The sequence below is a fragment of the Pygoscelis adeliae genome, unplaced genomic scaffold (assembly GCF_000699105.1).
Source record: "Pygoscelis adeliae isolate BGI_AS28 unplaced genomic scaffold, ASM69910v1 Scaffold202, whole genome shotgun sequence".
NCBI lineage: Eukaryota > Metazoa > Chordata > Aves > Sphenisciformes > Spheniscidae > Pygoscelis > Pygoscelis adeliae.
Window position 1 is genome coordinate 2,986,577 of NW_008824544.1, and position 27,617 is coordinate 3,014,193.

Consider the following 27,617-nt stretch of genomic DNA (forward strand, 5'->3'; position numbering starts at 1 on the left):
CCTCTGATTACCCGATCCTGAATCATTATTCCAGCAGATAATTTACATTTCCCTGCCACTTCATCAGGAGAGCGGAGCTGGCTCATAACAGCAATACTGCTGACTCAGCTGTTCTGTGAACACAGCATTGGCTTGAAAATCTCATTTTTTTAAAACAATATAGGTGCAGGAAGCCTCTTCCTGATTAATATACAACCCTCCCCCCCTATTGCAAACCAAGGTGGAGTATGGGGGGCGCGCATGCAAGCCACAGTCCATATGTCGAGGACAGTCTAACTACAGAGAGAAAACAGGCAGCTGGAAAAAAGTAGCAGACTGTGCAGTAGCAGAGAGGTCAAAGTCTAGGACTAATCATAGCATTTGGCAGACCTGTAATGTTTCTTCAGTGCTAATTTTATACTTGCATTTTAAACAGGGGGTAGAAATGGCTTGTCTTGAGACAAAACCTCAAATTTTGTGGCAATACTAGGGTGCTGGGAGCTGGGGTTCAAGGTGAACAACCAACATTGCCTGAGGTGACTGCAGTGTCAGGGTCCCATCCTTTGGTTTAGCTCAGCCATAAGGCTGTTGTGTGATTCCTGGTAAGGTCAAATCCCTTCTATAATGGAAATTTTATATTTATAAATGCTTTTAGTTCACGTTAAATTTGGCAATCTCTTCCTTTCCCACGCTTTCTTCTTTCCCTTTGTAAAGAAAGTCTAATCTGGGATCTAAAACATCAGAAATAATAGAGTAATTTTGTCTTTTTTTTTTTTTTTCCTTGAAATAATTTAGCTCCAGGGAGACCTTACAGCAGCCTTCCAGTACCTGAAGGGGACCTACAAGAAAGCTGGAGAGGGACTTTTCACAAAGGCATGTAGTGATAGGACAAAGGTTAATGGCTTCAAACTGAAAGAGGGTAGATTTAGATTAGATATAAGGAAGAAATTCTTCACTATGAGGGTGGTGAGGCACTGGAACAGGTTGCCCAGAGGACCTGTGGATGGCCCCTCCCTGGAAGTGTTCAAGGCCAGGTTGGACGGGGCTCTGAGCAACCTGATCTAGGGCAAGATGTACCTGTCCATGGCAGGGGGCTTGGGACTAGGTGATCTTTAAGGTCCCTTCCAACACAAACCATTCTATGATTCTATGATTACTTTTAAACCTGCTTGAGTAATAAAAGGATTAACATTTTAATTGAACATTTCCACCAATCTATAATAATTTTGAACGAGTGAGTGGATCTTAAGTCCATAAGAACTTAAGCTAACCTTTTACCAATGCCAAATGACACCAACTCTTTGAACATGGGATTAGGAAGGGATTGTTACTGCCTTTGTACACCTCCGGCCATGCTTAACGTGCCATGAGAGGCCTCCAGCCCTCTGAAGAAGAGGCAGTGCAGGACAGACTCTGATGTGAGGCCCATGGCTCCTAGACCTTGGTCTAGGACCTTGGGGTACGCAGGTATTCTACGCTGGTCATTTTGCTTAGGATAAAACTCCACCAAGATTTCCTGTGATCTAAGAGTTGCCTCTTAAGTCTTTAATTCCTCACACTTACGTTTCATCTGTGAATGCAATTCCAAAGTACTCCTTCTCCTTCAGGTTGAAATGAGATGCCACCAAGTCAAGCAACTCCTTGGCCAAAAGCTTTGGCTGGAAAACAAGAACGGAAGAAAGTGATTAATGAGGAGAACTTGGATATAACTGAACTGTGCTTCTGGACGCAAATGCTATCCTTGAAGGTATTCCACTGCCGTTGGTTTTATGTTCCCTCTGGTGTTCAAGCTAAATCTTAAGCAACATTATCTCCTTGAAATAAGCAGTAGTTTCCCTCCTAGGTAAATATTAAAAACCTGGCGATTCTGACCTCTTCAGTGCTTAATGTCTCTGCAGACAGATGACCTGCCACCTGCCAGTGTTCAGATCTACCATGACCAGTGCACTCATGCCTCTCTGATAATTTTAGTTGTTAAAGCTTTTTATCAAGGACCTTTGCAAACACATTTCAGACACCCACTCTCACACACACAGTACAGATATACGCTCATAACACTAAGAAAATACATAGTGCCAAAAGATAGGATGTGACAGGACCAAATGAGAAGTAAATGACAGAACAAAATAGTTTCCCATTCAGTATTGCTTGTCATTTATGGATAAGGATGTGTCCTCAAATTTAGGCACTTGGAAGGAAAGAAAGGAAAGTAACACACACTTTCAAAATACCCTTTGTAAGAGTGTAAAAGCCAAGCTCAGAGAAGCTGTTCACCCCATACAGAGGATGGTACATTACTACCATGGGGCAATTCTGCCTTTTCTGCAAAGTCTTATTTGACTTTTAAGTCTAACGTGTCCTTCTCCCTCTATGAATTTTCACCAGCTCTGCTGAGCTCCTGTGTTTCATACCAGACTACTGAAGTCTTGGCCATAACAGAGCTCTTGTCCTGTCACTGGTAGGAAACATGGGTACAAAGGATCTAGGTAGATGCAACCTGTGATCCCACAGCCTGTAATAGCCCCAGATCACAGAGCTGTAATGGTCACAGCAGCACTGGCACAGCTGGGGTCAGAGATCCCAACCATGTTCCCTGGTGACTGCTCATAAGGATTTGGTCTACAAATCTCTGTGTTGCAAGCCTCAGTGAAAATAAAGCTGTCTGCAGGCTTGACTGCCCCAATGAGTCTGCCAAGCAGCTGAGTCAGTTACTCCAGATGTGAACCTGTTGTTAAATGGAGATGAAATGATGATGCTGTACAGAAAATGAGTGGTGGGGACCCGAGAACCCTGCTGTCCTAATTGACTGTCCTGTCCTGTAAATACAAACACAGCTTGTGTTTAAAAAAAACTCGATTTGTACTTAATTTCCAAATAGATTCATAAGACTCTCAACCGCTCTCTAAAAATGGTCCTAAACCCAGCACTGTCCTAGTGCCTGACACAGCTGAGCCAAGCCTGAAATACTTCCCTGGCATTCATGTGCATGTTATGCCGTCCTCCACCCACCTGTCTGCCTGCTACATCCCAAGGAAGTTACCAGCGACATCCATACTGCTCCTTGTCTGTGCACCCAACGCAAGGGTGGTTTCTAGGTCATGCCAGCAAAGAAAGAAGCAATAGCCATGCCTAAATGCAGCACTAGCTTAAAGCAGCCTCCGAATATGAGATAAGTTGCTGTGTAGGAAGAACAGCCTGGCAGATAACAAATAGGTGGGATGCAATAAGCTTCATTTTAATTCCCAGGTCAGACTTCTCAGGCACAACCATTGGAGTCTCTGCTATGTCTACACTACCTGCTGCATTGCCTTTCCCAGACTCCTGAACCAGCTCCTGAACGGCACTCAGAGCTGAGCAGACGAGGTGTGGGTCCGTGGACATGTCCTTTGTCCCCTTGAGTCCCTTCAGGGACCCAAGCAAGGAGCACACCAGCTCTTTGAAAACTCCTCAGATACTTGTCCTGGCATTGTGCTGAGTGGGATGGACATTCTCAGCACCCGTCTCCTATAAGATGAACCTCCCTTTGCCAGAGCTTTTTAAGGACAAGCTACAGTCTGGCTTATGAGGTGCCCAGATACTGTGATGAAGAGGATGGTAAAACTGCCATGTGAATTCAGAGATACATAGGCTCTGTGCATGTACTTACTGGGGGCATTAGATGAGTTTTCAGTTTAACAACAGACAAACAAACACAAACTTGTGAAGGAGAGAGAGGAAGGGGGTTTTGTGCCTGTCAAGGTGCAGTCTGAGAGCCTAAGTCTTGCTGTTCCCCCACTCCTGCCCAAGCCTTCCTGCTCCTTTCTCTCCCTGTTGGGCCAAACTCTTTCTGCACCAGAAAGGGATTTCTTCTCAGCCCAGCGCTTCCACAGGAGGAGGGGTGGGAATGCATGGCCAGTTATGGGTGTAGGGGACTGACCCCTCTCTGGCCAGGGCCACTGGTGGGGGCAGTTGGTGGAGGTGAATCTGGGCATCCCCACGACAGCACGCATTGCAGGCGTGGCGCTGTGTGGCTGGCACTGCCTGGCTCCCAGTGGTCTGGGGTGACTCAGTTATTTGATAAATGGGCAATTGTGCTGCCAAGCAAGGAAGCAAGACATCAGCCAGCCTTGCTGGGTGTTCCACCTGAGAGGGCAAGGGTGGGGAAGGGTGGTGAAAAAGCACGCCTCAAACACAGCAGCATTTTCGCAAGCCTGGTTTAAGCACTTGGAGGGGATAGGTTGAGCTTTCATATTTCGCAAGAAAGCAGAACAGAGCAATAAATGGCTGATGTGAAACAGGCTGCCTGTGGAAATGGGGAAGTGATGGGTCCCTCGGATTCAGCCAGCCGGCACTGTCACAAGGGTCACTGGACAAGGGGTAAAATCCCCTTCTGATGTCCAGCCACATCATGGAGAAGTGGTGCCCAGTGTCCTTTGCCCCATGCACTGCTGCATTCATCCTCAGACATCGAGTGAGGAGCAGCACCTGAAAGCACCTGCCTTCTGCCACCCTCCCCAGGCAAGATGGGTAAATGCAATGTGTTGCCTCCTTATCTCTGCTGAGCAAGACCTGGCTGCTGAAAAAGCTGTGGAGAAGTGGTCAGAATGTTGAGACAGCCTTCCCTTCTCTACTGCCTCGTGGTGGCTGCTCCTCCCCCAGCACAGCCTCCCTCCTGCCCCTGGGGCTCAGCAGGGGCACGGTCTCCACTGCCCTTGCCTGGGGCCTCCTCCAAAGCCTGCGGTAGCAGATAAAAGGGAGGATAACCCTTTCCCTTGCAAGATAAGGGAAAAGAACAATAGATGCAGACCCAGCACTGGAGCGGTGCCAGGTTAGTTACTGGGCCAGTATCCTTGAAGAGGCTTACAGTGGTGAAGTTAAGCCCTGCTAGTCCCCTCCAAGATTACTTTCCACTCTCCGCTTAAGCTCTGCAAGGTTATTGTCCTTTCCGGTGGGATGAGTCCTGTATCCTCCCAACACAGATGGGCAACCTGACTCATCGGAGGGGAGAGGAGGAAGGTGTCTTCAGGTAGCAAAGACTTCCCAAGACAAACCTGCACAGCAGGGATAAGGACAGGAAAACCCTGCCAGGCACAAGCCAAGCTGCCACCCGTCCTGCTGTCTCAGGAGAGACCCACATGGTCAATGTTAACGGTTAATCTGCTTGCTGTTCATGATGGGAACGGCTGAGCAATGACCTCCTTTCATGTAAGCCGCGCAGAATAAGAGCTCATTAGCAATGCCTGTGGCAAGTTGTTTTAATTCATTATTAATTTCTGGACTTCATTTTCCAGAGGGATATTCATTTTGCATTAATAAAACTTCCATCACAGACACATTGAAGAAGATGGGGACTGGTCTCTGAGACCAGGGAAATCAATAGAAAGTGGGCCTAGGACCTTCTACATCCAATATAGTGGGACGGTCAGCAAGATAGCTTGTGAATCCTACAGGCATAAATCAGGAATAACAGCTGGCATTCAAACTAGAAACTGAACCTCAATGCTGCAGAGCTGCAGAGCTGGACCGTGGTGCACTGTGAGCTGCCGGGGCAGCTGCTGAGACCCCTCTTCATCTGCTGTTCTTCATCTCCTTCCTACCTACACCTTCCTGGCATCCTCCATGTAACCTGCATCAGAAAAAGCATCCTGGGGGAGCATGTCAGAGCTGCAGCTGGCTGGCCTGAACATGGGACAGGGTACACCAGCAGAAATCCTTCAGCTGGAGCAGCGAGGGCTGAGCATGCTTTGCTGATGGGCGTGGGTTGTCAGAGCAACATTATTCAGACAGGATTTCCCCTGCTGCTCCCTCCCACTACAGGACCCTCTTTGCAAAAATGCACATGAAGAACAATGCACTGTAAGTAAGTCAACTGTTACTTTTACTAGAGAAATCAGCAGGGCCACGGTTGTTGTCCCAGCAACACTGGAGCTGTGGCCCTGGGGGAGAAGAGCCTGCTCCTGGTGAGCGCTCCTCTCCCTGCCAGGAGGAAGGGCTGAGAGACCCATGCTCCCATATAGTGGAGCCCCTGGCACACACACCAGCCATTTCATAGCCAAAGACACTGTCCCTGAGGCTTTTCTGCATGGCAGTGAGCTGAGTGCTTTCACAGCTCTGGATCCTTACCTGTACTCCTCAACTCCTACTCCAGCTTGGGACAAGCAACACTTTGCAGCCTAGGCTCTCTGGACTTGAAAACATGACACTTTCCACAAAACTTAATACCTCAATACTGGGTCAGTGGATCCACCTGCCAGTCATGATGGCATCAATGCATCATCCAGGGGATTCCTGGTTATTTGTAGAGTAGGCAACTCTTCTGTGAAGACAAACCTGACTTGGGAGCACTCCTTTCCCTCCCTTCCCTCTTGGAGAGCACTCCTTCCCCTCCCTTCCCCCTTAGAGAGGCAGGAGAGCAGAGAAGGACGTATCAGGGGCTGCCTCCTTATTAGCAGAATGACCCAGACACCCTTCACTGTGCCCTGGGCCATGCCTGAGAGGTTTATCTGAAATGCTGCGGAATGCTCTGCAACCACAAAGCACTTCTGCCTCAGCAGCGAGGAGCACAGTGAGCACATGGTCGAGGCTCTTCTGCAGCCCCAGCTCCTGCAGCCTTGAAGCAGTTAACTCATTCCCTCCCTCCCCCTCTAAAACAACATAATTTTGTTCAAATAATGACTTAGAGGAAAGGGGCAGCTTTATTAGTGGTGTCGAGAGGTGGCAGGGAACTGAGCCTCAATAGCAGCTCTGTGACTTGAACCTGCACCAAGAAAGCCTCTGCAAAGGCACCAAAGACGGTGCCAAGAAGGTACAGTGGGATCACAGCTGGCTGACATTCCCAGGGCTGCCTCCCCGCATTTCCCTGTTGCTTAAAGAAGAGCCTCCCATACCCTGGGCTGCAGGCACAGCCTGTGCTAGAGGGAACCACACCAAGACAACTTCAGTGCATGCAATGCCCAGGCTCTGTCTTTATCTCCTTGGCTCTATTTTAAGAGGCATTCAGCACTGACGAATTAACTACAGGGGATGAGTCCCTCTTCCATGCACTGCGCTTATCTTTATACAGAGACACTATATACAGGTGCACTCTGTACAGGTGTCTCTTCCTAATTAGACCTGAAGTCAACTTTCCTGAATAATGGCAGAGCACAGCAAGCACTAAAGGCAAGTGGGGAGGAGAAGGGCAGCCCCCAGAGCGCCTTGGGAAGGGGAGATGGAAGCCGCATGAGGGATGGGTCATACTGATTCAATGTCAAAAAACCCCGAGTATCACAGCTCTTTCATGTATTTATTGGATGAGTTCTCATTATTGTGACCCCACTAACATGGGCTGCTGGACCCACTGGGGGAGAAGGCTTGGATCTGCTTACAGGAGACCTCCCCAGTGCTGGAGAGAGGAAAAGGAGGAGGTGAGATGTAGGTGATGCAGAGCAAGGCTTTGCTACACAAGGTGACGTGCAAAACCCATTTCAGTACTTCCCGACACTAGACATGGCCATTGTCACACAGGTTTAGTGACGACACTGCTGCGTTATGGGTGTCTGTTGGCCACAGGATGGGAGGAGGATGAAGAGGGCTTCTGGGGAGAAGAATCCCCTTGTAGCCTTGGGGAAGCTTCTAGGGGCAACTTGCCTTATCCTAAAACAGGCCCAAAGTCCTACAAATACCTGTTTCTCTCCAAGAGGGCTTGGTGGTAGACTCATCTGAGGATCAACACTGTAAATATCTAACCTGACCCGGCCAAATCCTGCTCTGGGAGGGCAGTGCTGCTGTCCGAGGAGGCTCTCCTTGGGAGCTGCAAACCAGGCAGCCCAAGTACCACTATGGATACAACTGGGAGCTCATCTCACCGAGCCACGGGCGCTTCAGCTTGCTCACTGCCTGGGGAGTAAACATCTGCCTATCTCAACCAGCAAAATCAGAGAAGTGCAAGGATTTCTCTATAGCTTGAGCAGATCATTCTGTCAGTCATCATGGAAAATACAGCAGAAACACAAGCATTCCAGTATTAAATATTCAATATAATTAAAAGACAATGTTACTGGGATTTGAGCAGCCTGAGGAACTCCAGAGTCATGTGTTTCCCCAGTGGAAAGACAGGCTGCCCACTTTTGGCAGAGAAGCATGTTTTTCAGTGACAGCTTCCCATTATGCTCAGAAATGAGTGAGTTATAGAGAGAGATTATCTATCCACAGTCCAGCAGTGCCATGAATAAAAAACAGATGACATGGTATTAGCAGCCGCTGGTACGTCCCTAGAAACGCAGGCACACACAAAGTATATTTTATAGTTTTATTAACTGTCAAACAAGCCTATCTATTTCCCCTCCCCCATTTCATAGCTTTTCCCTAATTCTCTGTGGCAGAAGGTTTCTGGGAAATGAATGGTTTCAACATATGGACAAACGTGCGCCACCTGAATCCATCCAGCACAGAGACACGCTGAACTGTGGGAACCAGGTAACTAGATCACACTTAGCAATGCCTTGTTTCATTAGATTAAAAAGACTGCTACCATCCACTGTTTCCTTGCTGGAGGGACTTGCAGTGAGATATATCACGAGAATATAGAGATGAGACACTGCTATGCCAAGTGCTGCAATGCTAAAGACTGTTTGCAGTACCTGAGCTCAGCCTGCACTAATTTTGTGCTGATAAACCAGCTGTGGTCAGGCACAGGCTCCAGGGCTGTCTCGAACCATTTCTATTTAACTGTGAGCACATGCTGATGCAGGCTGGTCCATTGGCACCCTCCAAGCCAAAGCCACCAGGGCACAGCCCAGACCAGACACAGTCCCAAGGATGGTCACCCTGTTTTGGGGAGAGAGGGAGTTTACCCCTAGGAACACATGGCTGTGCCATGTGGCTTCCAGCCCAGCCAGAGAGCTACGACCTATTTTCTTTCTGAGCACAGACATAGCAGATGCTGTCCGGCGAGTTTCCGAGCAGGTTTGGTTTTTGCAGGATGGACTGTGAAGTGTGTCTAGTTCAAACCAGCCTCTGGAATCTTGCTGGCTTGGTCCAATTTTGCTAAATGTTCAAAGGTTGGACATTTGAAAAACATCTCTTTGGTGGCTTGAGTTGAAATGTAGGCTGGGAGCAGTGTGGCCAATCCATCAGTGGGAGAGGTGAGGTGGAAAAAAGGAGCTCTTTGCATGAATACAGAGTAATTCCTGCCTTGGCCGTGCCCAGCGTGGTACCGCCAGGCAGGGTACAACACTGCTTCATCAGCCAGCAGTGGCTCTCATCCGTCTCGAGCCTTGGGCAGTGCAATCAGGAGGAAATAAAAGTGCAAAATGGTGATTCGCACACAATTCTTCCCCTCCGCCAACTATTATCATTTGCTAATGAAGCAAACTCCAGGTGCCCTCGCTGAATTAGATCATCTGCTAAAACCAGCCGCCACCAAGCTATGCTCCAACACCACAGTGATAAGGGCAGTAAAGATGCCCGTATAGACCCTTTGTGTTCCCACTCTGTTTCTCGAGGTGTTGGTTATTCAGTGGCCAGCAGCCTTATCTGCTGAAGGCCAGCAGCGCACGTATACCCATATGCATTAGGCAGTACATTACCCCGTGATAGTTACAGACCATAACTCCCTCCCGCCCCTGCTTGCTTGTGCATGAAACACCAAAATCTCTCATCCAGGGGCCATTGAACTGTCACTCAGTCGCAATTCTCTTCTTGTCAAATTGGCTCTGCCAACAGCTCCGTCACCCAATTGTTTAACCCATTTTATGCTCTTCAAAGAAAAGAAAAATCCAAAGTCACTCCATAGTAATGTTATGTAAATACCAAATAACAGCCCTTTCAGCTATTGTCTCGTCCGAATACAGCATAATAACATTGTACAAACTGTTCAGGCTGAAGGCTTGGGGCCTTAGGCGTTTCAGATTTGCAATTCCCCTTATGGGATAGATCCACCATTCCTCAACTCTGCGTTACTGTGTCAATATATGGAGTGCACATAATCAAAGCAGGCTGGGATGTAGTTGGGTGAAAAATTATTCATTGAAATGCAAGATGCTTGGCGAGGGAATGCCTTATTTTTTATCACGAAACAGCTGAACTCTATCAGTGTCGGGGACCGACGGCAGGAGCGTTGCTCACGCTGGCACACGCAGCACCTCTTTCCCAGAGTCAGCGGTTGCTTCTAAAATCTCTTTTCTTCATTTACATAGGAAAATGAGAAAACTTGCCTCCAGCAGCCTCCTCGGGAACGTGGAGGGTGGTGACAGAGTGCCATTGATGTTTTTCTTGGAAAGTCAACACCCCCAAGTTGTGGGAATTAAGATTTATTAGGGTCAGAGAGACAAAGACAAAAAAATCCCCAAATTTTAAAAAAAGTCTGTTTGGTAAAAGGATTAGAAACACCCTACTGACAAGTTGCCTTAGAAATATTCAGATAGCTGCATTTCTGGGTTCAGCTAATACCTGACACTCAATATCTTAAGTCAGAAGCCATTGCTGACACTCTCTAATTCCCCTACATATTAGCAATGTGAATCTGCTTAAATATTTTTGTAGTCAGAGAAAGCAGAAAGCATGAGCCGGCCAAGTCTGCATGGCAAATTCATGTCAAAGCCAAAATGAGAAGCAGTTGGTGGGAGGAAAAAGACACTTTGGGGTCTGTAGCATCCCTCCTCCTCTCCTTGCCCGACACAGAGGCAGCTGCATGCTTCCCCCATTCAGACAGGGTCTGCACCGATGCCCAGTGACCCCATTCCTCTCTGTTGTCTTCTGTTTCATCCCGCAACTCCAACAGCATTTTCAGGTGACTGCATCCAAAGAGACCAGCCAGCTGCTACTGGTGCTGGGATGGGAAATCTGCCTGTCTTCACCGCTCCGTGCTCATACCTTTCTCTCATGCATGACAAAAGCCTCAGCGCTTCCCTCTTTCCACCCTTAGCCCTCTGTCTGCTCCATCTCCTCTCTGTCTCTACTGGAAGCAGCTAATGTCCGCATGTACAGCTGGGAGAGCCAGCTGATGGGCTGAAGATGGAAGAAGGATGAGCTGAGTTTTGTCGCTGGCCCCCGCTTTGTGTACATGTGTTTTTTCATCCATAGACTTGAAGCACAAGGAGATTTGGTGGCTGCTTAGACCACATGCCATGTGGGAATCTGCATCGCTGTCTCCTGCAGGGCTGGGGAGAGGGAGAGGATGCTGTGCCTGGCATTCAAGACTGATGTCCTGGTCTGCCTCAGCTGCTTGGGGTGCCAGCAGGAACAGACACTGTAAGGTATTTCTGCCTGGGATCCCCCAAGAGTCTGCATCTCTGCGCTGTGCAGTCTGGACGTGCTGGCTAGATGCACATCACCTTCACGGAGCATCTGTGCCAGGTCGACTGTCTCCCAATGTACATCCCATATGCTAGAGCACTGATCTGTGTAGGCACAAGCAGCCCTTTGCATGGGATTTCCAGAGGCTGAGAATCAAAGGCAAGTGGTCAAAATCCTGACATTCCCCCTGGGTAATCTTTCTGGGCAGTAAAAGAGATTGTGCAGGGTAACCTCATATGCAGCCACCTTCAAGTCCTTTCCAACTGAATAGTGCCCAGGAGCATGAACCGAGTGAGAAGATCTGGCCAACCACAGAAAAAAACCCAGATTGCAAGGGCAAGCAGGCATCTTTTTAGGAGGGATTTGATGGAAAGTGTGGAATTCCTTATGCTGACTGATGTAAAAATTGCTTTTGTAGCACTGCCAAGGTCACTGCCGGCTCATCTAATCAGCCATGAAAACATCACTGAAGCAAGTTAAAAAGTTGCCCTGAGTCAATTTGTGCATGCAACTTTTATTACTCTTTATTTAAACTTTCTAGATTTTTTTGGGGGTGATTGGAGGAAACAGATCCTTCCTCTATTATCTTTCTCTGGGTTTCTCTCATAACACAACATCAAATCTGTTTTGTCCTTTACCAGACACTCCTGAAGACAACCGTGGCTGGCTGCTTGCTTTGCTATGTGTTTATTCTAGCAAATACCATGTTTTCAGGAGACTACTCTGAACTCCGTGGGAGGTTTTATAGTATTGTCAGGAGCTGCATTCTGTGGATTAATACAGCTTTAGTGAAAATACATCCCAAATTTGACAGTTTTGACTGAGATTTTCTTTGAGCTTTCAGGGAATTTAGAGCAAACTTATGAGGCGCAAACTCAGAAAGACTGGTACAAAAAAGGTACCCACTTATGTGGACCCAAACAGTCAACTTCCAAGCAAATTCAGTTCCCTCAGAGCAGGAAAAAAAGCATTCCCGGCTATGATGGCTAGATTCACTAGCCCTTCAAATCCTTCTCAATGTCTTGAACATATTAATGATCTATTCAGTAGCTTCCCATCTCCTTCTGCATGAAACATCTATGAGATTTCTATGTATAAATGAGAAGAATACGGACAACAGGTCAGCACAGCAGAAGGAAGATACCAACATGCAGGGGGACTTTGCCCTGGTTGAAGACAATCGGTTTCATATAAGCAGAAGACAGAAGCATCTGTGCTTCAAAGCAAAACTCTATTTTCAAGTCACAGTGGCTTAAGCATCTCCCAGTTCACCTAATCTCCAGATAACCGGGACTGGGCATATTTGGCACTTGGATCCCCATGGTTTAGCAGCACTGGCTATGTCAGTACTGGTAACCTGAAAAGGGCAATAACATGGACTTGAGTGGTCTCCAGACTGCAGCACCATTTGCACAGTGCTGGCCTGTGGGAGCTAATGTTCTCCCAGACGATGCCTGAGCACCATTTGGGGGATAACTTGGGCCAGGAACCACTTCTAGATGTCAGTATGGATCTGTCCACCTCATTCAAGGGGAAGAGATTTTAGCCAGCTGGATACCAGCAGAGTCCATGAGCCAGTGAGCAAGTTCTGACTTGTTTCTTCTACTAGCACAGCAAAGTCATTGATTTTCCTCCCTTATGAGCCAAGTCCCAAATTGACCATCAGTAGTCACAATCAGGTAAACAAACCCAGATTTCACATATTCCTAAACCAGAAGAATTAGCTCATGTGGTAGCAGGTTCTGTAGCAACATTTTGCACAGATTACAAGACACAGCTCAGATGTGCGTGGCATGTCCCATCCTTTCTGCCTGTCACCTAGCCGCAGCTGCAGCCACAGCCAGCCAGCCCCACGCAATGTTGTCTTAATCCAATGGGCAGAACACGAGGTTTTGTCCCCTCCCCTGGGTTTGGTCCCATGGTGAAGGACACTGCAACCTGGCCAAGCAACAGAGCTGTGTGCTGGTTTGGGTTCAGTCCCTAGACGTGGACTCCCCAAACCCAAGGGAAACTCAAGCTGTTGTCTCGTTCTTCTAACTTGTCTTAGGTGAGGGGAAGGAATGCTGCTCTAGACTTGCTTCCTGCTGTGAAGCAGGGATGTGATGACCTTCTGAGTTACATTGGCGTTACACAGATGTTACCTGGGTTACAGGTTTTCTGCTTTGTATAAATGTTCTTTTAGCATGCTCCTGCACCTTGATATCTTTGAGTGGCCTCGAAGAAGCCTGTGTAGCCAGGCAACTCTTCTTCTTTTCCTCATCCTTGCAAAGAGTCCAACTGTCTCATTTTGCAACACAAAGGCATTTAACCTGTGGAAGTTGCCCCTGCAACAGAGATACTAACAGAGACACTGGCTGAATTTTGGATTTCATTGCCATTATCTGTAATCAGTTTAAGCAAGAAAAGATATTAGTGAGACTAACTGTATCTCATGCTTTTGTCACAGAACTGGAGTCTGCAGAGGATTTTTCACCTTCCTTTGTACGTAACATACAGCAGTGATGGATACAGAGACCAGATTAGATGGAGCTCTCCAGTTGGAGATTGGTGCTAAATTAATACAAACTGAAGCAGCTCAAGATGCAAATTGCACATGCTGTGGAGTTAAGAGGGTTTGTGTACAGGGCTTTGGTTCAAACCGCTGTCTTAATGCAAAGGAAAAAAGACACGGATATGGCATTCTTTGCAGCATGCTGGGTTGAAAGTTATATAGCCTAGTTTAAGAAAGTGCTTCCAACATGACAAATACAGATAATCTGTATCATAAATGTTTGGCTTAAAGTATTTTGGGTCTTCATGTGTACTTGCTTTTCAGTTTCTGGAGATCTGTAAAATTTTGAAAAAGGGTAGTCAACTGCTGCAAGAAAGTCAATTGTGTTTTAAATCATCCGACTGTATCACATGTGGCAAAGCAAACTTTGAACATGAAGCGAGCTTCAGAGCCAACTTTCTGTGGCAGGAATTCATTTCACACTCAGCCGACAACAGGGTTTGATAAGAGCTCGGCCAGTGTGAAAAACCAGCTGCCTTCTATATATATTTTGATTTGGTAGCATCTGTTGAAGTTTTATATCACTGAGTGATTGTTGGTATTCTTTTTAAGCATTAAAGCTACCTTGACAAGGTCAACAACAATTTCTACAGAGGTCAGCATTTTTATTTTGAAATATTTGATAATAATTCTATCAAACATTAAAGAAAGAGTTTGGCTAGGGCACATAATGAAATTGGACAGCTCAGACAATCCATTTATCTTTTCGACTGTAAACCTCTGAAGTGCTCTAGTTCATCCAGTTTCAAATCAACTGTAGAAATGTCCATCTCCCTTCATCCAGCCTACAGAAATTGGTGCTTGGAAATGCTCTTGATCTCTTATTGCTGATGTGGAAAAGGAAGAATAATTTCCTGAGACATACTAACTTAGCTGCATTGTTACGTTCTATTTGCTTTTTAAAAATCTCTCCTGAATAAGGATGTTTATTTCTATCCTGACTTAAAGTAATTTCTTCATTGCTGAAAATATTTAATAAGTTAAGTGAATGCTTATTTTTGTAGCACATTTTCTAAACACACTAAAATCATTTATTGAAAGAAAACCATGCAAAACCTACATGACCATGTTATGAATTGTGATAAGCTAGTTCAGATTTTAGCCAATCTAACAGCAATAAAAGTAAATAAAATCAGTAATAGTGCTAGATCTGATGCATAGAATTAGATCTTCCTGTTTTATCCTACACACCATTTGTGAGTGCAGAGAAACTAATTAAACTTAACGAGAGTTACATCCTTATGTGCTGAGACTGGGGAAGGGGGATGCCTTGAGAAGCATAATGGGTGCATAGGCTTTTGTGCATTCATCTTCTTTATCCTTACTTATACCTAGGGATATGGTCAAGAGAGCTGACTCCACTGTTAGATTCTCCATACATACAGCAATATTAGATACTCTCTCCCCTAAAAAGCTTGGAGTTGAAGCATATTGGTCTTTCTGGATGCTCTCATCAGTTTAATTATCTGTACATACACAGTTGCTATATTAAGAACATACCACAAAGCTTCTGGCTTAAAACGCTCAAATGTAAAGCATGGTATGAAAATACTACACATCAGATGGACAGTTCTTCCCCTGGGAAGGTCAGGAGAGAGAGGCTGAACCTCACTTGCCAGATGTTGGTTACATTGCTTAATGCCCGGTGGCAAAGCTCAGATGCTACGGGGAGCCGAGTGGTCAGAGCCCTCAAGAAATGGGATAGCTAAGCAAACTGCTTTAACCTTGAAGCCGAATAAAAGAATGATGCATTGTGTAGGTTCCAGCTCCCAAGGCACAGCAAATCAGTGCTACTCCACTTACATCCCCACTGATAGTCTGGCCCTTAATCTCCTGCGCATACGTGTGGTCCCCAAATTCACCAGAGTGATGGCTAGGACCTTCCTGTGACTCTCCTGGGCCATGGGGCAGGGTCTAACACACCTTGTCCTGCAAGACAGAGGGTCCCCTCCACTCTTGGTGAGCACCCCAAGGGACTCTGCTTCTTGAGTCAGCAGAAGGTGCTGAATATAATCAAGGATTAGGCTTGTGATAAAACCATGGTTATTTCACAGGGAATGGAGAAAATCAACAACTTGTCATCTACAAAAGGATAGAAACTCCCCCTGCTTTCAGCTACTCATATTAAGTACTATCTGCAGTCTTCCCTAATGAGTCCATACATTCAAAGCCTGTATATGGAGCCAACCAACTGACTGTGTGTGTCCCTGAGAAGCGAAGGTTTCCGTGTCCAGCATGCCTAGGGACACAGCCAGGAAGCTGCCTGGGTCCTCTGGGCTGGTCCCCTCCGTCAGTCATGGTAGTCACCACATCCATCAGTCACCCACGTCAACAGGAGAGGGATGGGGCACTTCATGGAGCAGACTGAGTTGCAGTGGAGAAACCCTGGGCACAGACAAGTCATGCCTCCGCTTCTAGATGCTCAGTTATATCTCCTGTGATACCTGCTGAGCTAACACAAAAAATGCTAAAACTCTCTGCAGCTGAAGCACATGGACTGTCCTGGTGCACATCAGGGCTGCCTGGAGCCCAAACGGGTCCTACCACTCCACCCTCCAAACAGCTCTGCTCCTAATGCCCTTGAAGGCACAGTCTGCTGGTGGATGGGAAGGGGACGAGGATGCTGGGCTTCATTTCCTGACTGCAGGCTCACCATCATCACGCAGCAACCCCCATAAATAAAGGAGGAGGCAATTGAGAGTACTGATAATTGGCCACAGCTCAAAAGAAAAGAAAGCAAAATAATACTTGCTCACCACAGGAATTAATGGGGGGATAAGAAGGGCTTATTTCCCCTGATATTTGTAAAAAGAAGTGCTGGTGATAAACCAGGCCCATTAAAAAGGAGAAGGGTGTAATGAATGACCGGATGAGATAGTGAGTGTCTTTTATTAAAAAACAAAAAATCTTTTTTCTGCAAAGAAAGAATAAAGAAGAAATAAGATGGAGCGATTAGGAGGGAACTCAGGCAAGGTAAAAACTGTTAGTGATAAACAGCTACTAAGGAAATAATTGGAAAATGTAAACACATACAAATGTGGGTGATGACCCGTGTACCGGGGCGATAGCAGAATTAGCCAATAAATGTAATGAACCATGGAAGGAGAAGCTTGGAGACTTTATGGAGAATTGGGTAAGATTTTTTTAAGCAGGAGGGCTAGAAAGCAAACAAAGGCAGCCTGATCTCTCTGAAAAGGAGAGATCCTTGGCCCACAGCTGGAGTAATGTCTGCAGGAAGAGGGAAGGGGAGGATAAGTGTACAAGATCGGCTGAAGAAAGGGATCTAGGGAGGAATGCTGATGCCAGCTCCACCGCTTCCCACGCTTGAAGGCAGGAGTGCCTCCGAGCCTGGAGGAAGGGGCAATGCTCAGAAATGGTCATACCCGCTTCTCTCCCCCTGAGCTTTCATTTCAGGTAGAGGGAATCCTTGGCTAACTCATTTTCTTTTTGCAGAATGAAGGTTGAGGACAGGGTCTGTACCTGGCCCTCGTGGTATTTACCCACCGGTTTGGGACTGGGACTGACTTCCCCAGGTGGTCCTGTTTCCGAACAGAAATAGTGCGTATCTACCCACAGGCTTGGTGGTCCCAGAGATGGTATTTGGGGCATTTTCTGTTCAGGAACACTGCAGAGGAGCCAAGATCAGACCAAGTGCACCATGCAGTGGCATGGCACAGGGAGCTGCTAGCCACGGGCTGAGCCAGCTGGAGTTAAGGGGTCTGAGATATGCTACCAAAATGCACAATCAGCTTTAACCCAAGGACAGCACAGTTCTTTGTCCCTCAAAATATCTAAAAGCTTGCTCAGCGCTGCCAGGAACAGGAAGATGGCTTGGTGTGACGTCGACCCAAACCCTGCACTGCAGCTAATGCTCTCTCCTTGCATAAGGACTCACTCACAGCGCCACCAACCCAAGCGCATCTCTCCGCGAGCAGACCCAGGGACCTATGTCCTCCACCACAGCTGGCATTGAGGCCACGCTTCCCCTGTGGACAGGATAGCGGCTGCCTGCCCTCAAGGGATGCTGGAGCCCTTCCTCTTCCCTGAGGAAGAGTTGAAGGAGGCTCTGCCAGCATCCAGAAAGCCTCTTTCTGTGTCTCACCCAGACACCTCCTCGCTGCATGGTGCAAGAAAGTGAGATTGGAGTGACTAAGTATATCTGTTCCTGCTTTCATTAAACCCAATGGGAAAGGTGGGCAGAAGCAGACCCTAAAGCAGGAGTGCAGGCAGGGAAATCAGAGACACTGTTCCCAGTCCATTTCTTTGAGTGATGGAACCAAAGTCTCATAAGCTGGGCCAGCCCACAGATCAGAGCCTTGTCATGCTGCGGGGCAGATGCTGCCGCTGGAAGCACAAAGACTTCCAGAAAATGATGCTGGAGATCTTGATGACCCTCTGGGAACTGAAGGCTTCTCTGCTGACTGGCCAGCGGTCACGCTGCCTGTGTGACAGGTCTCTCTCTCCCTCCTGACGTCCTACCAGATGGCTGCGGACCCACCACAAAACTTGCTCCTATTGCAAGGAGTAAATGCCTTTATCATTTCTAATGCTGAAGGGCTGCAGTTTTGGGAAGAGCTGTGCTTCATATGTGGGCGTGGAAAGAATAATCGTATTTAATGTGATTTCTGAAAAACTGAGGAAGGTGAATTTGGGCAAAGGGAAGGTTTTGTCCTTTTCTGTGATAAAGCAGGAGGGAGATCTGACTTGCAGTGGGGAATTAGCTTTGAATACTGAGGGGTTCGAGTGCCCCAGTGTGGCAATACTCTCTTGCTTCATAGTCCCTTCCACAACTGTGTGGTGATTTTTATCCCTTGTATTGAAAGCATGCCATGGACTCAGTGAATATCTGCCTCTGATAAACATTCAGAGCTTCATTATTCAAATGGTGGGAACTGCGTTTCTATTGATTTTCCTTTCCAAATAACTTAAACAATTGTAGATTAAGTGAAAGCTTTGGAAACTGGGTAGCTGTCATTTGAATCTATCTCCACAATCTCTTTGGACATTGGTATTAACCGGGATCATTCAGCCATTTTAAACTCTGATTTGGCATCAGGAGAAGAAAAAAGGGCTTGCCCCATTCCCCCTCCCAAAGTGTCTAGGTAGCCCTACAGAAGCAAAGGATGGGCTGAGTGCAGCTTAGGAGATCCTTGCCTGCAGCACAGGAAAGTCCCCTATGGGTTGCTGGTCCCTGTGCCTTCAGTTGCAAAGTGGGAATACCGTGTGCCATTAAATCACACTGTTATATGTCCTGCTTTTTCATGTGGGGCCTAGCCTCCTATTGAGTGGACTTCAGTAGGAAAATCTGTATTTCTGCATATCCCCCCACAAAACATTATCCCTCTGTGTAAACGGAGCTTCCAGACCAGCTCCTTGGTCACTTTAATGTCTCAATGGCTGGACTTGACATAGATTATTGAGGACTACAGGAAAGACCATATATCTTTAGAAAGACATTTTCCATTCCACTTGCCATAGGGATCAGGAAAACATTTGCCTGCCTGTATACTCTCCCAGGAGGCTCTGAAGATGTGGCTGCAGTTTGTCCTAGGAAGAAGATGCCAATATCTCTTCGAAGAGAAAGGAAAATAGATAGCGAAGATATTTCACCCTGCAATGCCTGAATCCACAAAGGAACTCTTGCTGGTAGGGAAAAGCTATGAAAAAGTGAGGAGAAATCACAAGAAAGGCAAAAGTTTCAAACACAGACTTAGTCTCAGACAGAAAGTGGTTATATGAGAGCAAAGAGATATGTTATATCCTTCTAGTGTAAACCGCTGCTGTTCAGTACAGATTCATCCATCAATACCAGAAGAGAAGCTGGCCTATGGCTCTTTGCTGGTTTGCCAGACTTTTATTAAGTGCACAAGAATGCCAAGTCTGTAATGTCTAAAAGTGAATTTATTTAACAATGAACTCTTTGAAAAGGGAGTCCCAGATGTGTAATTAATAATGAATCAGTGATTTGAAATCTGATCCAAAGCCTACTGAAGCTGATAGACAGACTCTCTGACTTCAAGGAGTTCTGGATAAGGCTCTCATTAGGCAAAAGGAAAAAAAAATTAAAAGCTGAGCCAGCTAGCTAGTTAAAAAATATTACAGCTTGGATGCTGCACTTAACAGAGACATACAGTAATCTGTATGTATTTATGTACTGCACATAAATCCCCTCTCTGCTGACAGGGGACTCACACACTTCTGTGTCTGAAGCTGAACTTGAAATCTAGGAGATAAAATAAAATAAAAAAAAGCTGTGAGTCCCAAAAGGAAAACCTCCAGCGGTTTGAACCACAGCTCATTTCCTCTTGGCATGAATTGGGAGATAACTGTCATATATGTGTCATTTGGAGGCAGCAGATGCTGCTCCTCTCTACGCGCCGAAGCCCTGCTCGTACCCCAACCCTGCTCCAGCCTGCGCACCCACCTCTGCTCTGCCTCGGCTGGCTTTACATCAGCTACATGCAACGCACGGCGTGGAGATAATCAACCTGAAATTCCAGCCAAGCTCAGCGTAGTGTGGTGCCTAAGGGAGGGGGGGGGGGGGCGCGAAAACGCCCGCCAAGCCTCGCGGAGTGGGGGTCCTAAGGGGGGGGGGGGGGGGCACGCAGCTTGTCTTCCATCAGTGCAACTTAATTCAATTTGTCAGGGATGCAGACAGTTTGGGTGAGCCCAATCTGGTCACTGCTATCCCGACATCGGCCAAATTTTGCACAAGCGCTGTGAGATAAGGTTGTGGCAGCCCCTGTTTTTCATTTACCTTTCAATATGACCCTAATGGGGAGGTGGAGGAGATACTTGCTGATGAACAAGTTCATTGTTCTGTGTCTTTTTCGGGAGATATAAAGCGCACATATTAAATCACCCCCTTGAGTCAAATATTTTTATGTACAGTAACACAGCTCATTTTTAAATAGTCAAATAATAATTAAAAATAATCAGCTCCCATTTCTGCTGAAGAAGCAATATGTGTCTACATTGAATTTGCCTTTTTAATAGCAAATTGTAACTCAATCTAAATGTAAATTCCTGGAGAATCTGCTATCTAATTCTCATTATTTCCACTTGCTTAATGCAATTAGAAACATCTGTCACTGATCAACTGTCCACACAGTGAAAATAAATAACAATTCATGCTATCTGCATCCATAGTATTTTTGAGGGACTGCTTTAAAACCATTCACTAAAGCCCAAGAGCTAGAGCTGTGCAAAATGCTTGTGACAAGCTCTGAGTCATACTGAATGTGCCTGACCGTCAGTGTCTCTGTATCTCACAGACAATTGCTGAATAATTTGAGAAAATCCTGGATACATATAAAAGTGACCACCGCAGTTTCTGGAAATTTTGGGCTCTGGGGTCTCCATCTTCAGGGTTACATTGTGTCCTGCTGGGGGGCATATCTCACCCCCTGCTCCCAAAGCCTGGACCCAAAGCTGTGCCGGAGCACGCAGATGTTTGTACTGATGGGGCTGTGGTTGCCGAAGGGCAGCAGGAGGCCAGTAAATGGGACATGGCTGCAAAGAGAAAGGACACTGGAGTCACTGGGGCTTGAGGGTTATTCCAACTGCTGCCTGTGGTCCCAGTTTGGCTCTGCTCGTGAGAGGAGCAGAGGGAAACAGGAGCAGGGAGCCGTGAGAAATGGGCGGCCAGTCCCCATGAGATGGACCAGGCCAGGGGCATGGATGGCGCTTCCTCCTCTTTAAAGCACATTAGTACATATAACCTATCTGGATAAACTCTCTGGTTGCTCAAACACAAGAAAAATCAAAGAACTAGAGAAGATAAGCTTGAACTGAACCTCAAGGAATGGGCTTGTTCATCCCCTGCCCACTAGTGATAGGGATGGAGAAGGAGTAAAGGCAGAGTCTAAGTGGAAAGGTATCCTCATTAGGCATCTACTGCTGAAACATCCTCAAAAGAGAGAACTAAATTAATCCAAACCCCAGTCTTCCTAGTAACCAAGAGAAGCCCAATGCCACAGGCAAAACCCTCAAGGTTTTTGCCTTTGAGCTGCTCAGCAGCTGGAGGCTTGTCCCATGCAATGGCCTGGCTGCTACGCGGGGTGATGCATGGATGCTGGGATGGTCGCCTTCAATAAACATCAGAGAGACTGGGGAAGCATGAGCAACGGCATTGCCCACATCGCCGTGTGGGTCAGAACAACTCTATGCATGAAATGTTCATCCTGGCTTCAAAACGAGGAGGGGAAATGAAGTGTAAATGGCTTGACTGGTTTATTTTATTTTATTCTTAAAAAGGGCAAAGGCAAATCTCTTTAATTAATTTCTTTTTCAGGAGACAAGTGTAACTTAGAGATATTATAAGATCTACTCTGACAAGCCGAAGTCTCTACTGCTGTCTGGGCTGCCAAACCAGGAGGGCAGGGATGAGCTGAAAGTTGCTGGCCTGTTCACAATCTCGTCAGGTCACATCTAGTCACTGCTGCACCTCCTGCTCCAACCCCCCTTTGTTTCTACGCCCTCCACCACAACCACAGCAATGAGCCAGAGGTACCTCTGCAGCCTGGCAGCCTTTTGATCCCAGTGGTCCAAAATGTGCCTGTGCCCGTGTGAGGATGAGGGATGCCCATACCACTCACCCCATGTTATTCCAGGGAGTGAAGGGGACGGCGGCTCCCGAAGGCAGATGTGATGGGGGCCAGGCTGCACCGCTAGCCTGCCGTCTGCTTCCACAGGCGGGATTATTCTTGTTTAGCTAACAGGAATGCTGGAGACAGGCAGCACAGCGGAGGGCAGAGTCCTCTCCAAAAATAGGGATGAATCACTAAACCAAAATCTATACTATTAATCAATTTTCCCAAAGATAAACACCTTCTAGAGTTGGCATGTTTACTGGCTCTACCTCCAAGTGTCTGGTTTGACCCGCTACTAAGATAGCATCATTTTCAAAGTCATGACAGAGACTGAAGCTTCCTCCCAAGGCGGGTTTAGATTTGTGCTTCTTCCTCCCCAAATATGGGCACTTTCCCAGCAAAGGTAATAACAGAAGAGTTTTCGTTCAAACATAATGGTGATGAGCCGTCTCTGAGTGCAGATAGATGGGAAAGTAAAAGACATACTATCTGTATTAACAGCCTCTCATCCAAAAGGATTGCTTCTCTGGGAGAGGTCGGGAGAGGAATGTAAGGGGAAAACGAGCACATGTCTTGATGCTCATGATGAGGTCATGCATTTTTTTTTAAAACATGACCCAATTATAAGCTGAGAGCCCTCTCCTCTGTTCTGAAAATTAGAAAAGCTGATGGTTTTTCTGATGACATCCCGTATCGTGGCTGACACGAATGCCACAGGCAGCCTTTCTGTGCTCGCAGCGGATGCTGAGCCTGCCTTACTCCTTCTCCGGGCACCGAACTCACGGGCGTGCTGCCGTCAGCAAGCCAGAGCATCCCTGGGGGAAGAGGGGAATTTGGGAAAATAAACCGCCAAGGAGAGAGACAAACCCATTTCGACATCAGATCGCCCAAAGCTTCCTCATGAGTGGGCACTTCCCCGAAATAAAGACAGAAAGGACCAACAAGCCACACACTGGAAATACGGCAAAGGCTGGGGGATGGAGATTTGCTTGATCACTTGAGGATGGCATTTTGCACCATTTCCAAAGAGACTGGGTCTAAAAAACACACTCCTGGGCAAAGGCAGGGGGAACAGATGGGGTTTGGACAGGGAGAGGTGGGGTGGGCAGGGCTAGGGACCACTCAGGTCTCCCTCGGGAAGGGCAGCGTGGTCTCCTCGCATCCCTGTTCTGCCCATCCCCAGCCTCCTGCCCCCTCTGTGTGGTCGCAGGTGTCTCTTTTCCCTTGCATGCCATGGGCAGCGGGGCAAACCAGCCCCAGCAACCTTTGCTGGTGGTACCACGGTGCCAGATCTGGCTCCTTTTTGCTTCGCTCAGTGCCATTGCCAGGTGTGATGCTGAAACCCGTGTCTGTGTGAGCACACGCGGGCTGTGCTAAACTAACTAGCCCGAATGCATTGCTACTGGCAAACTGTTCCAACCTGACACCACGCAGCCACGGCCAGCTGCCACTTGTTGTTACCTGCAGCAAGGCAAAGGGAAAGGAAACCGTTTCCCAGTGAGATGGTAACAGCTTAAGACCCATTTTGCTCATTACATGCAATACCCCTGAGCCCAGGAGCCTCACTCGTGGCCAAGGCTCTCACTGTGCTGTGCCAAAGGAAGAGCTTTTTGGCTGAAAGTTGAGATCTTTTGTCTAAGCTGCATTTGCTTGTAGCTGAAAAGGAAAGGGAAAGGGAATAGAAAACAATTTTCTATAAGTCGAGTAATGTAGCTTAGACAATCAAGCCTGGATTCTCTCATTCACTATCAACCTAGTATTTGTACTGCACAGTCCAATGGCAGCAATAAGGGGAAATGCTCCATCCTGAAATGATAGCTCAGATTGGAAATGCACATTTTTTACCTTGGCTTGAAAGCAAATCTGCTATGCTGCCTTGCTCATCATTTCTTCTGAGCTACACTCTTCTAGGCTGTTCAATATCTCCTGAAATCATCTGGTACATACGTTATTATTTTTCAAAATTGCTCTCTCAGACCATGCTATAAAAAAATAATTTCCTATTTCCATTTCCATTGCCTTCCAGGAGGCAGCTTTTGTCCTGTGCCACATTTAGCACTTTCTTGCCTGAATTTACTATTTGGATTTCCTCATCCAGGCAGGGGGATGTGAAAGGGGGAGTCAGAACCAAAGCGGGACTGATCTGGTCACACATAACCATCCACAGCGTGAACACCTACCCAAGACCTAATTGCAGAGAGTCCTTTTGCAGTCAAAGAGAGAAAGGGGCATGATTCATTTCAGATGATCTATTTTAGGATTAGCTCAGCCATGCCCTACAAGTGCCCTCCTCTCTCCACCGCCTGTAAAAGCCTAGCTCAGGCACAGACACCCACACTGTACGTGCCTCAAGTTAAATGAGACGAACCTCACCAGTGACCGCCATGGACCGAATCAGGCAGGTGCTCAGGCAAGCTGGGGATGGGGGCAAGGGACAGGACGCAGCACCGACACAAGGGCTGGTCTACCACAAAGGAGCAGCAGTGGAGAGCAGAAGGACCTCTATGCATTTCAGCCTCATCATCCTGCTGCTAAACCCAATTTATTTCCACCTTTGCGCTTGGTGGTGCCCTGTGGCTGAGCCCCGCGGTCGCCCCGGGGAGGGGGAAGCAAGGCTGGGAGACATTGGGTTGTCCATGGCTGGAGCAGCATCTCATGGGCTACAATGATTTATTTCACAGCAACTGTCAAACACTCGCAGGTTGGCCCAGGCACGAACAAAAGCTCCACTGAAGCCACGGAGCAGCTGAGCTGGGCAGAAACAATAGTGAATTTTTGAATTTCTCCCAAGTAATTGTGAGTGAGACGTTTTCTCTATAACAGAGCCATTAGATGCTGGATGTGCCATTCCTGTACTGGTGTATGTGGTGGGAGATCACCACAACAATTTAAATTGCTGATGCTCTACAAAACTTTAGGAGTTATCTCTTTGGAAAGGAAAGAGCTTTCTCCCTTCACCAGATGTTTTACCGGGATTGTCACTAGCTCCCCCCCCCGCCCCGTAAGTTTGAAAAGCTCCATGTGTGCTCAAAATTAAGGCTATTTGACAAATTTTAGCAGAACAACTGAAAAAAAAATACTGAATATCTTCACCCACATTTGGTCAGCTATAAAGAGTATCCAGCTCTCAGCATATGCGGTATGAATAAACATATGTCTTCAGCTTATCTCTCTCCTGACAGCTCATGGATAGCTCCCCAGCCTGTATTAGTTTAAATGCAATTTATTCTGGAAGACTGATAATAGGGATATTGATTATGCAGGCCCTTGGAAATCACACCCTCATTTCACTCCACTGACGAGCATGATTGCCATTCCCTGTTTATGATCTTACGAGGCTGTAAGCACTTTGCTGTGGGAGTCTGTTCCCTGAGGCTCCAAACGTGGCACCTGATAGATGTGCAGGGCTGGGTTACAGGGGTTTTAGGGCACGAAAGGACGAACCCTGCACTCAGCTCTGTTCAGAAACCAGCATGCAGCTCAGAAAGGGGAATGCGCAGCATTACTGTGCCAGAGAAGCATCATCCCCTGCAATTAACCTCCTCGAGACACAGAAATACCTCTGCCATAGGCAAGGTCAGTCCTGACCTGACTCATTCTCCAGGGTCACTTTGCTCCCAACAACTATTGCCCCCTGCCTCCACTTGTCCCATCTTCTGCTGATGCTCCTCCCATGCCTATGCCAACCCGCAGGCGGCTGAGGAACAAATTTGGAGGGACTGAGCTATCCCTGCTGGGTTTCATTAATTTCCAGTCTTGTCTTTCCTAGACGCAGCTTTGCTTTCTCTAGAGCTGCTTGACCAGATTGACCTTCGCTGCATGGCAGATCCCCTTGGAGCCTCTCCACACTCCCTGTCCGTTTGGGCTCGCTGCTGATCCCTGCCCTGGAGCTGTGCACCCTACATGCCCTCTTCAAATCCTGCTCCCGGTGAACCTCACTGACTAGCATGGCCTGTCAGCTTGCTCCACATAGCCTGCCTTGCTGGTGTCTGACCTTAACGCATGTTCTCCTCTGGCAGGTACATCCCTTGAGTGCCGTCCGTAGCACAGGGGCCGTGTCCATTCTCACTGAGCATTGTGGTCACCCACAGTAAGCTCAGGGTAGCCTGGAGCACCCAGCACACCTGGGAGTTGCTGAGCTTGGACCAGCCTCTTGGGGCCAGCACCACTGTGTTGGCCTTGATGGAGCCAAGCCAGGGTGCACAGCAAAGGCTCTTTTACCCCTAGTTTCTGAGCCCTGTTCAGGATTTCCCTCTGAGATGTTCATTCCACCTTCTGACCCCAATCGCTTCAGTTTTGCCCTCATAATCGAGGGCAACCTTGAGTGGATCTGCTTTGCCACCTTCACCCTGCCTGAGATCCCTTTTGGCTTTTAAGCTGAATTGTTCACTCCCCACCTCTGCACATCAAATTTCTTTCCCTTCTGCCCCTGTGGTCTTCCATTTCTATTTCCCAGCAAACACTCTCCCCGCCAGGCTTGACTTCTGTGGACTTTTGGGTTCGTTGGAGCCTAAGCTGAGAAATGAACCCCAGAGATACAGCCCTCCAGCCTGACACCAGATGCTCTGTAGGCCATGGATGGCGGTGGTAGATGCTTTTTGAAGGGCATTTATTGAGGCTCTGCAGAGCAGGTCAAGAGAGTCACGCCTTGCAGGCTGAAAGGCTGGGTTTGGGAGCAGACCTGGCTTTCCTGGTCCATTTTTCATTTATCCGGTCTAAGACAACATCTAGGTATCGTGCAGCAACCTTGCCTGCAGGAGGTGCGCTGACTGGGAAAGCCAACAACGCTCCCAGCACCACATTCCCCTCGGAGCAATGCTAAACGTATTTTCCTAACGTTATTTTTTTGGTAAAAGGCCAACTTTTCAGCAGAAAAGCTCTTAACTCATAGCTCACTGGTTGCTCAGTGAGAGCACAGACATGAATTGCTGGCCTGGGCTCCCACCTCCCTTTTTGCAGAGCAATCTCTCCTCCATCCCTCCCCATCCCATGGTGACCAAACGCAGTCCTACATTTGCCGCATTTGCAGCCACGCTCAAAATGATCAAAACTCTCAAACAGGCACCTGAGAGTCAGTGAAAGGCCAGGAGGAGTCTTTTCTGCTGGAGAGAGATGGCTCCACACCGTTTATCTGCCAGGAGCCACAGGCTGTGGAGGGGGAATTGTATGTTTCGCCCCAGTGATGTAAATCCCACCTCAAACACTGCTTGGCAGGATCCTTCTATAGCTTCCAAGTCGAT

General features: G+C 47.4%; 1 protein-coding gene across 1 annotated transcript in view; it reads right to left on the minus strand.

Annotated features, from left to right (window-relative positions):
- Positions 1-27,617, minus strand: part of FRMD4A (FERM domain containing 4A) — a 196,193-nt gene that overhangs the window by 107,468 nt on the left and 61,108 nt on the right. Inside the window, exon 3 of the mRNA XM_009321777.1 lies at positions 1,543-1,637. Coding sequence (XP_009320052.1) covers positions 1,543-1,637 — 95 coding nt within the window. The remainder of the gene's footprint in view (positions 1-1,542; positions 1,638-27,617) is intronic.